Source organism: Anopheles merus, chromosome 3L (assembly GCF_017562075.2).
Source record: "Anopheles merus strain MAF chromosome 3L, AmerM5.1, whole genome shotgun sequence".
Classification (NCBI taxonomy): Eukaryota; Metazoa; Arthropoda; class Insecta; order Diptera; family Culicidae; genus Anopheles; species Anopheles merus.
Window position 1 is genome coordinate 5,820,721 of NC_054085.1, and position 12,671 is coordinate 5,833,391.

At 43.2% G+C, this 12,671-nt stretch overlaps 1 protein-coding gene across 2 annotated transcripts; it reads left to right on the plus strand.

Annotated features, from left to right (window-relative positions):
* Window positions 1–1,011: 1,011 nt before the first annotated feature.
* Window positions 1,012–12,614, plus strand: LOC121599425 (cationic amino acid transporter 3). 2 transcript variants are annotated; one of them, XM_041927219.1, is made up of 4 exons: window positions 1,012–1,212; window positions 10,273–10,666; window positions 10,757–11,782; window positions 11,863–12,614. In XM_041927219.1, exons 2-4 carry the CDS (start codon window positions 10,294–10,296, stop codon window positions 12,336–12,338), a joined length of 1,875 nt encoding a protein of 624 aa, XP_041783153.1. In that variant the 5' UTR covers window positions 1,012–1,212; window positions 10,273–10,293; the 3' UTR covers window positions 12,339–12,614. The 2 variants fall into 2 exon arrangements, with proteins under 2 accessions (XP_041783153.1, XP_041783152.1); XM_041927218.1 differs by having other exon boundaries at window positions 1,014–1,199.
* Window positions 12,615–12,671: the final 57 nt, after the last annotated feature.

A 12,671-nucleotide genomic window follows, 5' to 3' on the forward strand; every position in this document is an offset into this window, starting at 1 on the left:
TTTGTGTGGTTTTGTTGTGTGTTACCTTAATTTTTTGTTGCTGCTGTCTCTCAGTGTATTTTGTAATATTTGTATGGTAAATTTGATAAATTTATTACCTTCTACCTGAGTTGAAAGTTATCAGAACATTATTGGAGCCAATCGGAAGTATTTTTTTCAGTCTACTGAAAACTTTTAATTTTTTGCACATCAAAAGAAATAGAATAATTAAGCTAATGACAACTATTAAACAAAAACAATCTTCACACTGTTCAGAATATTTAAACAAATTATATGAAAAAATAAATAAAATTTTAAATATTTGATATATATTATGACAAAATACTTTAAAGATATGTCAATTTATGAAAAAACATGTTGATCAATTTTTTCCCTCATATCGTATTACTTATAATATAAAATCGAAAACTTTTCTTGCCTTTTCCTCACAGTCAAGATCACAAAAACAGAAGATATTTTGTAGTACATTACAAGTTATTAATGAGGAATAAATTGCATATTTTTCCTTAAAAATTAACATTTTGGTTTTTTTGTTGTTTTTCAATTCTACTTGTTTTTTTTTTCATTTTGTGTGTATGAGTAAAGTCAATACATCTGAAAAACGATTTGAAAAGAATAATTATCGCACACTTTGAAGAATTTATCTTTTATTTATAAGGATACAATTTTTACCGTCACAAAAAGTCCACATGAAGAATAGAAAGGCGTTGCAAGATGCAGTGTCCTTTCATAAAAAAATATTCCTTTTGTTTGTACAAAAAATCTCTTTTATTAAACAAAAATATCGATACAATTAAATGTGGTTTTGTTTTATTCAAAAACGCTCCAATCGCTTTCTTTACATAGACCATGGCCTACGCTAACTGATCTAGCATTAGTGTTTTGTGTGCTGCTTATCGTCAACACAATACAACTCAACTACCCTTCTCCGCATATGGGATGGCGTATGTGAGTCGTTGCCCCTCCATCATACTTTACTAGCATGTGTGCTGCTGCTCAGCGGTGTCTCTCACCTGCACTCACCTGCGGTTTTGCTAGGGAAAAAGTGCACACTTCTCGGCAAGATCTCGACCGGTGCGGTCGATTTGCAAACGCACTCTCGAAACGGTAGTTGTCGCGTCAAAGCTGAATCTATTCGCTCGAAACACCCCGGATCTAGCCCTTCTCCGCCGTGTGCAGCTCGTGTTTATTTCTGTGCAGTAAGTGAATGCGGTACTTAATTCGTTCTGTACGGTTGAGTAGAAAACGTGGGAGATTGTGAACAAATGCGGTGGTGGAAATTGTAATCATTAACTTTTTTAATTCAAGTGTGTGCAACAAAATCTGTTCCACCAAATTGTTGCAAACAGATGTAGTGCGAAATAGATCAAAGTAGTGGAACATATTGAAATTAGCTGTTATAGTGAACACCGTTGCCGTGACAGCAAGCAATAGAGCGAGAGAGGGATCACTTAAAGCTTTTAACTTAAAGCACACGCACGCATGCACGCACACCGAAAGCGCGTGGCCACCACATAATCCGCCCGTAATGGGGTGGTTTAGAAGCAAAAGTGAAAGCTGTTTGTGAGGTGCTAGCGAATTCGGTACATTTTGGTGACAGTTTTGTTGCAAACCTTAATATAGGCCCTAATTTCCGCTTCTAATTAGATCGGAAACCTATTTCTCCTTTCGGAAAGTATAACCATAGCTGTGTCAAATATATGTGTCGAAATATCAACAAAGCACATTACTGTTGAAATTAACATACGATTCGGTTCCAAACACTTCTTATTCACAGACGGCTAGAATCTAATGATTCTTTGATTTATGTCCCAAGGATAACAAGATGACCCACTAGCACTACTCTTCATCCTTCAGTAGCAATGACATCCTGTAGTGGGTTTGTTGCTCTCAAAGTCGTCAAGTTTTAGTGCACGGTGTTTTCAAGTGCCTTCAACGTGGTCTCCCCCCCCCCCCCCTCCACACGTGCTTGCACACACGGTTAGGGCCATGGTTTCCATGGCATTGGATTAGTAGAGGCTAAAATTACAGCGTTATTACAGTGTTGTATATTGAATCATTCCCTTCCCCTCCAGTATTAAACGTAAGGGTTTTGTTTACCACATTGCCCCAACCCCTTCCCATCCCCGCAAAGACCCTTTTGGTGCTATAAATGAGCGATTGTTCACAGTCAATCACCTTTCAAAACGTGACACTGGACAGTATCTAAATTGTGCAATGATGTGGTGTGTTATGTACCGACCGAGTGCCGGTTTGAACGATCGATTAGTGCTGCTTGAACGTTAATGTGAAGACACGTTCCTGTCTGGAAAATTTTCGGCGGTAGCTATGCGTTTGTCATTGATTTGCATTAGTGGGAGGTTTAGTATATTGTCAGCACGTAATGAAATTGTGTACAAGTACCTTTCACCGTTAGTAGTAATGAGTGGTGCGAAAAACAGGAACTAGACGTTGTTTGATGCAAGAGAGCTTTTTTTAATATAATGGGATTACTCAGAAGTCAAATATGTGTGATCATGTATTCGAAAATCTCCGGAAAAGTCAAAACAATGATAGATGAATTGATAACAAAGTAATTTGGGGGATCTCGATGGTAACATTAATAGCAACAAAAACGAAAATGTTCCACAAACCTTGAAAATGTACATGCTAAATTAGTGCACAGGCTTGTTTTGCTGAAACAACCATCGCAAATGCATTTCAACACGACTGTAATGGATGTTTAGCGTTTGTCCCCAAAAAAGAAGATGTCGTTTTGTTGTTGCCTTTACAGCACAAATGTTATCTATCATTGATTGTGTTACTTTTTCTCTTATTTTGAGCCCACGCCCGCATTCAATGCTGTAATTATTTGTGAGCCTGAATAGGATTTTGCTAAACATGTACCAATCAGTTATGTGTGTCCGGTTTGATGGCTTTTCGATCACTCTTTACTGCAATGTGCTGTGATGTGTCTCGCTTGTTCCGTCAAACCTTTGGATTTTATTTTTTCATTGGCTTTTTTGTGTGTGTTTCTGTTATGCCATTCTCTCTGCCGTATTATTAACTCAGTTGGAATGAAAACGACGGAACCCGGTTCCAGTTGTTTTGCTGTAATTTCTTGTTGCTTTTGCTAGTTTTGTTTTCATGCTAGGAGGACGTGGTTGAAGATCGGCACTTGGGTTTTTTTTCTACATTTTTCAACGTCTCTCGATCGTCATCAAAACAAAGCTTCCAAACGGGACAACTTGTTGATCCATCAATGATGGCGTGAACGCTCACCAGAACACGATGCAAAGGGGATTTCTTTTTTGTGCAAAGCTTCTTTGCCGTTTTATAGTTCGGCGTTAATGAGTTTTGGTTGACCTTCGCCACCGTTCCGTGTGGATTGAATTCAGTCGGAGAATGAGAATGGTGATTTCTTTTTTTTTTATTGGGATATAATATATGGAAAAGATGATTCAACATAAAATCTCCTCAATTTAGTGAGGTAACCATGGCTGTGGGTGTGTTCATATTTTTCATTTTTATTGTACAACCAATCATGGAAGGAGCGAATATAATTAAAGGGATTCAATGTAATAAAAATAGAAACATTTTTATTATTAAATTTGTTCTGTTAAATGTAACTTGTTCGTGCAATGCAAGGGAACGTTTTTAAGTAGAACCTATAGCATGTTTAACAAAATATTACTACTTTCTCTATTTCTTAGCATAAATGTCTTCACCCTTTTCTGGGCACTTACTTGGTTGTACCTCACAATATAGATAGTTATTTACGACACAATATACAACCCGTCAAGTGTGGACACTTTAAGGTTGCTGCTCGATGCATGAAGAGCTGGAACTGTTGTGCAGATTCCACCCAACGTACGGGGTCATAAAGTGTGCGATGCGATTGAATGGTAGTTAAAGTTGTCCGTAAATTAGGCTGTAAAAGTGCACTTTAAACAACACAGTTTTATATAGTTAGGGTCCCATTTAGGAAAAAGGCGTGCATATCGTCTTCGATGGATTAGAAAGACTTGAAAACCGGTTGCCAATCGGGGTTGAGCTTGCTCCTAGGCCTTGAAGAGGAGACACATGACGAACAGGTTGGCGGCGCGATCGTCGAGGAGGTTGTTTTGTTTTCGCTAACGACCCATAATTTTGTTTTTGCTCTTTTTTTCCTCGCATCAGAGTTGGCTTTCAACTCTAAAGCATGCAAACTACGTCAGTGTAGGTGTATTTTTGTGTATGCTATTGGCAAACGAGTTTTGGGACAACGACCCATGTCTAGGCAGCCCAAAACAAATTCAAAACCGTCTAGGCGGCCAAAGCAAGGCGAATGTCTAGGCAGCTTAAATAAATTAAAGAAACTGGCGTGAAATAAAATCTTATTTGAATATTTGCTCATTATAACGCTGTATAATGCAGTATTATTCACGCCAAGCTCACTGAAATGGTCACAAACAACTACTGCAATTTTCTTCAAGATCATTTATTCCCTGCTTTTACAGTTTTTTTTTCAGTTCATGCTCCAATTTAGAATGAGTTATTGTGATAGTAAATAAAAAAGACTCACATTTTGTATTTGTGACATCTTTCAATAGAAACGGTTGTTTGGGTTAAAACCCCTTAACAAAGTGTTTACTCAAACGTGTTTAAAATATGTTTACTTCTTTCGGTATAGAATATATCTACTTTTCAACGAAGACCTTCATTTTGTGTTCCCGTGCGTAATTAACCCACTTAGACGCCCTCGATCGTTCTGAACAGCCGGTGGTGAAGATGCACCAGCACACGCCATAGGCCACAATACGATTCAACAATGAAACGATGGGCTTATCAGCGAGTCATTGCCAGTCACGAGCCCCGCGGTGGCGTATGCAAGATATGAACGCTACGCAAGCCGGCACTGCGCTGTCGGTAGTATGAGCATTCGGTATGATTTACTACACCCGGTCTGATCGATGGCCAATGGTTCAATAGGGGGGTTTGTCGAGTTTCGGCCTTTTTTCAGTGAGCTTCTTATCTGGATAGGATTGTTTACTACCCATATTCAGTTCAGCGTCAGGTTGATTAAGGATCGATCCATCAAACAGCCGGAAAACGACGAAAGCGTCGTCATAATCACAACGACCGTACCTTTGCTCTTTCTCTCGCTCCATCTATCTGCCAGCGTACGGCAGGAAATGTCTGTTGGGCGATGATTCGGACGATAAAGCATCTCGACGTCGACCTTCACCGTTGGGAAGCTGGAGGTGTACGGTCCCGGGGACATGTGATTCGTACACTGCGCCCCGTTCGGGTGGTTTGCGCTTTTATGGAATGCAATTAAATGTAGACTCTCTGGAGATTTGTGCCGCACGAGCTGGTAGCAAATTTGCATACTTGTGTGTGGCAGAGCGCCACAGCCCACGCGCTCTCTAAAGTTGTTGGGAGTGTATTGTAGTAAATGAGACAGGGTATGGTTTCTTTTATCATTTGCTTTTTTGAGCTATGAGGTTGAACTTTGGTTGAACACTGTTCTTAAAGATGATATTCTCTGAATTGTAATGATCTGTATAAGATACCTTTCTTTATGATGTAAGTAATAGGTTGTTGGAATACCCAATACAATTCAAGCTATTGAAAAGTGTAGCACTTTGTTTATTAGCTGTATTTGCCTTACTCTCGTCCACTCTGTTGCGGCATTCATAGACTTAGATTCCATCCAAGTACATTCTCTTTTTCTTCACAATGAAAAGTAACATCTAGACACGTTTTTTTACCGTTCCCACTTCAGCTTGTGCTTATGATAATGCTAGACATAATCGAGCACGTGTCAAGGAATTCTTGTCTGAACAGTATGGATGTATGATCGTATTACACTAATCCACAGCCACCCGTACACAGCTTGATACACGATGATTTTATTCATTGCCAGAGTTGGAGAGTCTTCTCTTGAAGTAAGCTGTTACATTATCGAAAAGCTACTGATATTGACTGGAAAACGTATCAGTAAGCCGTCTCCGGGACGGTATAACACCTGCATCGAGCTTACTCATAAATATTTCATATGATCGATGGAACGGGGGCATATTCTGGTCGTTATACAATTGTCTCCCAGTGCCTTTGTTTTACCAACCGATACTGAAATGAATGCGTATAATCACGCTCTATCTACCGATCAAGCTACGAAGCCGTAGGCATCGTCTGCTTCTAATTCAGGTGATTTAAAACCAATCATAGTGCGGGTCCGTAAGTCCGTCTGCTGTTTATAGTAGGTGATTTAGTCAACTGATCAGCGCTTATCAGACGACACAGTCTGTTGATACTAATAAAAATGTTTTTCTTTATTTTTTGTTTTTCAAATTCAGCTGTCCCTGCCAATATAAATGTTAATGGGCGTGTGATGGATTTGATGATTTTTTTTTTTGCGGTATCAGTTTGTAATCGCTTGCAGAATGGACTTGGCTTGTTTAGTAATTGAGTATTATGTGAGAATTGATACACAATGTTAGCTTGGATAGGCGAAATAACCTTAGTCGATAAGGTTGAATTATGACGTGGTCTCAAACATTAAAATTAGAATTACACAGTTCTTGCATCACTTTGTAATTTTAAATTGAAAACGACAAAAGCCTTCTTTATTCGTTATACATCACTATCAAAGTCTTCACTTCAAACAGAAAGGCCGACACTACATTATTGAAATTCAATTACAACACTTGCCCATGCAACTTCAATTACTATTAGAAGTAAACATTTTACAACTGTAACGGTAAACTTCTAGTAATACGTTGTTTAGTTTAGCGGTATTGCGATTAAATTGCTTCAGTCACATTTTTTGATAAGTAAAACATTTATTCAGTCGTAAATAATTATGAGTCAAAATATGAAGAAATTAAAATAAGCATTAAGCTTTTATTTTCGGATAAACTAAGGACGATCCAGATGTTGAATATTGTTAAAAAGTTAACAAAATAATATTTGCTTCTGTACTTTAATTTAGATTGAACAAAAATAATCCTTGTCGTTACACTGTGTGCAGTTTAACATTTGATAATTGAATACGTGTAAAATAATGTTTTATTTAAAAAAACCTTTTGTTTATGTTTTTACTAGTGGTCAAAGATTAACGGCACGTGATTCTTCTTCTTCTTCTATTTGGCGTAACGTCCTTCGCGGACATGCCGGCCGGCCTATACAGGCTTTCGAGACTTCATTCATTACCATGTAGCCGGATAAGTCAATCCTTGCTACGGGGGAGACGATTCATTCTGGGCTTGAACCCATGACGGGCATGTTATTGTGCCGTTCGAATTGACGACTGTACCACGGGACCGCCTCGACAAGGGACGGCACGTGATTAATTAAGAGAATTATAATATGATCCTAGTTCCAAACAAAATGTTAATTTTGTTACAAATCTGAAGGATTCCCAAAATTATGCTTATGTGTTTATATCAGTCAATCCAATCATTTTGAACATTAACTTAACAGTTTTTGTAATCTTCAGTATTTAGATTCATGATCCTAAGACAAGCAATTGAAAGTTTGATTTTTTTGAAATTTATATAACCATAAGGCGAAACAAAAATGACTAAATTAGTAACGGTATAAACGGGAACTATAACACTTCCTTAAAAAACCAATGTCTGTTGTCTACACAAAAAGGGGTTTCCAATGTCTACAAGTTCGGAATCAACAATTATACTGTTTCCGCTAGTGCACCATTAATGGTTCTCTTGATTCGTTTGGTCTATGTGAAAATGCAAATAAGCGACCCATCAACAAATTACCTTAAAGAATCATTCTTCCGACAACCCGTTCGGCTACCCGATTTGGTGTGCAAGCCATCTTTGAACCATCCGCTTCCGGCACGGCGTCCATCGTCACTGTCCGAGGTTATCGAAGGTGTGGATGGGTATCGCTTTCACCGGATTGGTCGTTAACCTTCTGCTGCGCTCGGAGTGCAGTGCAGTATCGGTTCGGGCTCTGGGGGTTGGGTAGAGTGCAGAGAATCGTACCGATGACGGATGACATACTGGCACAGTATCAAGGCGGTGATGGCGAACCTGTGAAACGCGAAAGCGAATGAGACGAGCAAAACAAAGCTGATAGCCCGTGTCTGCCCGTTTGTCTGGCCTTACACCGCGATGGTCAATGAAACTTGCATACACTGTGAACCAGCATGGCTTCGAACCATAACAACAAGGCTGATCGCTCGAAAGTGGTCGGGTCGGTGTGCAGAGGATAGAGCCATCTGTCAACTGCTGCGTGCTGTAGAACCGTAGCAGCAGTAGAGAGGCTGCTGCAGGCTGTGCATTAATCAACGAGAGCGCTGTTCGGGTGCATTCGGTTCACTGACCGGCCTTGCACTCGCTCGCCATCCGCGGGGCCACGCTTTTCGACATTGGTTCGAGCAGTCGTTGGTTCGACAATCACACTACCGTGACAGAGAGTGGTCCAAAGTCTTCGCCCGAATGCAACGCGGTTGAACATATTGCACCATACCGTCATCTCCGATCGATGATGATCGCCTTTTGGGCACACCATTATCTTAAAAGGTTTCTTACCGTACTCGCCTTTGGAAACCCGTTCTAATCGGGGACAGAGATGTCATACGTGTCACGAATGTGCCTTGTTGTAGTTGGCGAACAACAGTGTGTGTGTGTGTGTGTGCGAATTGAGTAATAATTTAATTACACCATTCGTTTCGCACAGAAGCAACCATCACCAGTCGCTGCTTGTTCGATCATATGTTGCCACATAGCATGTTGTGTCCTATTTTGCAGAAGGCTAGTGTGTGCTTGATTTCCTTGCACGGTACTAAGAAAAGTAAAAGCTTCTATTAGCCAACGCAGCATCTACAGGAACTCAACAAATGTCTGCAAACTATAGAAAGCATAGCTCTTTTTTGAAGCCACAATTTAATTCGTTACGATTGATTATTTTGTATACGCAAATGATGCAAAATTATCAGTAAAACAAACAGTCACGACCAATTAAAGGCAATTAGGGGGAAAAATGATAACTCCACAATCAATCAGCAACAGGGAGCCCGCTAATATGTCCAATCATGCGTTTGCATTGTCCGTCGCGTGTTTATCTCTCATTTGCTATGTCCATACAGAGCAATGTTTGCGTAAAACGTTAGACGCTATTTACACCCCCTATTGCGGGGGAACGCTCTGAACTACCCAGGTTTGAATACACAAATGAGGTGCTAACTGAAAAAATAACAGGCGCTTAAAACTGGTGTTTTGTTTGAAGTTGTATTCACACAGCACCCAAACAATGACCAATCGTTTTCGATTGAGTTCGAAATTGGTTTATCGAAAAATGGAAAATTTTGGTGCTACGGGTCGAGTACCTCATCCATGAAGCTTCAGTCCAGCTCCAGAAACTGTTGTCCAATAGGTCATTGTGATTCAATAACACGAGCCGTGCGCGCTTGCGCCATCAAGGTTAATCTTAAGCGACGTGTTCTCAGCACGTCCGCCCGGGCAAACGGAACGGCACGGAGCAGCGGGCTCAATTAGTACGCTTGACGAGTTTTGTGCAGGTTCCAGTTAAACGAGTTCTCATTGCACCCGCATTGACATGCAAATAATGGTTGCGGTATCTAAAAGCGAGCTGACGACATACTGGAGCAGACTGGCCAACGTCTGAGCGTTTCGTTACTGCTTCCAGCCATCGGCCACCCTTGCCGTTGACCTTGGGTCTGGGTCGACCAGCTTACTCTGTCATGGTTTACCTTGTACTGTTCAATTGAGCAGCTTTCGGAAAGTACATTCCAGCAATAATAAATGAACGCTTTGATAAAGAAAAGGAAATTCCGCTTTTTTGGTAATTACCAATTTTCAGATGAGGCTAGCATCAAATCGTTAATACAGTCCCATGCTTGAAATGGCAGGGAACTTTCGGTGTGCATTCGTACTTATGAAATTTGCCTTTTGGGCTTCTCATCGTTGCTGGGTGAAAGTAGCAGTTCGCATTACCTGTTACCCGAGAGACGGTCACGAGAGATGGCTGCTTAAACGAAGACTAGCGGCACAACGGCGGTGCAAATTAAGTTACCATATATTTCGGCTCATTCCACGCTTGAGGTGCTCGATTTGATAGCCAAATCGAAATTGATCGACCGTTGCAAATCGGTCGCTTCCGCAATCGATTCGGTTCGCTGCCGCTCTTTCAAACTTAATGTATGCGAAAAGTGCCCGCTTGCTCGTCCACTCCTATTACTCTCACCACTTTCCCAACCCCCCCCCCTCGTATATCTCGCACACTAAACGCACACGTTGCTTTATCTACACCCGCCTACAGATAACCCTCCGGATCGTAACAATGCGAGCGGACGGTCCCTTGCGTCGGTTCTGGTCAGCGTTGACGCGGAAGAAACAGAACGAAGACGATGGGTCGGAGTCGAAGCTGGCCCGCGTCCTCACACTGCTCGATCTGACCGGGCTCGGTGTGGGCAGTACGCTCGGTCTCGGTGTGTACGTTCTGGCCGGTTCGGTGGCACGCGAACAGGCCGGTCCGGCCGTCGTCGTCTCGTTCCTGGTGGCGGCCGTCGCTTCCGCCATTGCCGCCCTGTGCTATGCCGAGTTTGCTGCCCGTGTACCGAAGGCTGGCTCCGCCTACGTCTACAGTTACGTGAGCATCGGCGAGTTTACTGCCTTCACGATCGGTTGGAATCTGATTCTGGAGTACGTGATCGGTAAGTAACTGGGAGCCGGGGGGTGTAGTGTGCGATCGGGGTGCATTGTTCGCTCACTGTCAGCTCTCGTCGTTTTTGCCCACCTTGCAGGCACGTCCAGCGTGGCCCGTGGCATGAGCGGCTACATCGACTCGCTGGTGGACAACAAAATTAGCAAAGCGATGCGCGAAGCTATGCCGATCGATGTCGACTTCCTGTCGGACTATCCGGACTTTTTCTCGTTCATCGTGGTGCTGATTCTGGCCGGCCTGCTAGCGTACGGCGTGAAGGAATCGACCCTGATGAACAACATCTTCACTGGCGTGAATCTTATCGTGATCGGTATTGTGCTAGTTGCGGGCGGCATCAACTGCGATCCAGACAATTGGACCATCGATCCGAAGGACATTCCGCCGGGCTACAATGGTGGAGCGGGCGGGTTTGCACCGTTCGGCTTTGCCGGTATCATGGCCGGTGCGGCCAAGTGCTTCTACGGGTTCGTCGGGTTCGACTGTATTGCAACGACCGGTGAGGAGGCGAAGAACCCGGAACGCAACATCCCGCTCGCCATCGTGATCTCGCTCATCATCATTTTCCTTGCGTACTTCGGCATCTCGACCGTGCTGACCATGGCTCTGCCCTACTATCTGCAAGACCCGGAAGCACCGTTCCCGCATCTGTTCGAGTCGATCGAATGGCACGCCATCAAGTGGATCGTCTCGATCGGTGCAATCTTTGCGCTCTGTACCAGCCTGCTCGGTGCAATGTTTCCGCTTCCTCGCGTCCTGTACGCCATGTCGTCGGACGGCATCATCTACAAGAAGCTACAGACGGTCCACCCGAAAACGCAAACTCCTGTGCTGGCCACTTTGCTGTCCGGGCTGTTGGCGGCGATCATGGCGGCCCTGTTCAATCTGCAGCAGCTGATCGATATGATGTCGATCGGAACGTTGCTAGCCTACACGATCGTAGCGGTGAGTGTGCTGGTGTTGCGCTACCAGTCGGAGGAACTGCTCGGTAGCTCGGAAGTCAGCGTGACCGTGCCGGAGGTGATTCGGCAGCTCGTCAATCGCGAGCGTCATCAAGCGCCGACGAAGCTGTCCTCGGCGGTGGTCAAGTTCAGCGTTTGCATTTTTGGTGAGTGGGCAAACCAAAAAGGCCTCATTGGTTTTTACTATTACTATCCCATTCTTTATGTTTGATTGTCCACTTTACAGCTGTGTTCGTCTGCGGTGCATGCGGCATTCTGGTACCGGCCGAAGATTACATTAACGGTGACTACCCGGGCGTCATCGCAGGACTGGCGGTGCTCGTTGCCCTGCTGGTCGGGCTGTTCGTTGTTATTTCCCTGCAGCCGACGGACAAAATTAAGCTTACGTTTAAAGTGCCGCTAGTGCCGCTGCTGCCACTGATCAGTGTGTTCTTCAACCTATACCTCATGTTCCAGCTCGACTCCGGTACCTGGATTCGTTTCAGCGTTTGGATTGTCGTCGGATACTTCATCTACTTCAGCTACGGAATCCGCCACTCGATAGAGGGCGAGCGGTTACTCACGAATGCGGAGCTTGCCGCCTCCAAGGCGAACGGCATCGACAATACCGGGTACGACGGTGCGTCCGACATGGTGGATCAGAAGGATCCGGCAAAATTCCAAGGTGCACCGATGTACGTGATTGCAAACGAATCAACGTAGGGGTTGCGTTCGTTACTCGCAAAGTGCGGCGTCAGTATTATGGCAGCGTGAGCAAGATTCCAGCGGGCTGCATCAATGGCGGCCCCAATTTTCATGATAAGCATTAGCTAAGTACAAACGAAAGTGAGAGCAAGCAAAACAAAACAAACGACCTAGTGCGTACCCGGACCAGGCGAGCAAATCCGCACTAAAAGTGATTGTGATAATTATTGCATACTAGTTGTTTAAGGATCTAAATAGAGACATTTGACATAAGCAGCTCAGTGTCAATTTGAAGAAAAAGTCGGTTTCATTGCTCGTATTGCTTTCCAATTCGCAGTTTACATCCACAAT

What these genes read in the sequence shown, in the direction of transcription:
- LOC121599425 (XM_041927219.1), top strand. Translation starts at nt 10,294, where the DNA reads ATGCGAGCGGACGGTCCCTTGCGTCGGTTCTGGTCAGCGTTGACGCGG. An exon ending in GATTCTGGAGTACGTGATCG is followed by an intron (nt 10,667 to 10,756) that starts GTAAGTAACTGG and finishes CCCACCTTGCAG; the next exon opens with GCACGTCCAGCGTGGCCCGT. An exon ending in GTTCAGCGTTTGCATTTTTG is followed by an intron (nt 11,783 to 11,862) that starts GTGAGTGGGCAA and finishes TCCACTTTACAG; the next exon opens with CTGTGTTCGTCTGCGGTGCA.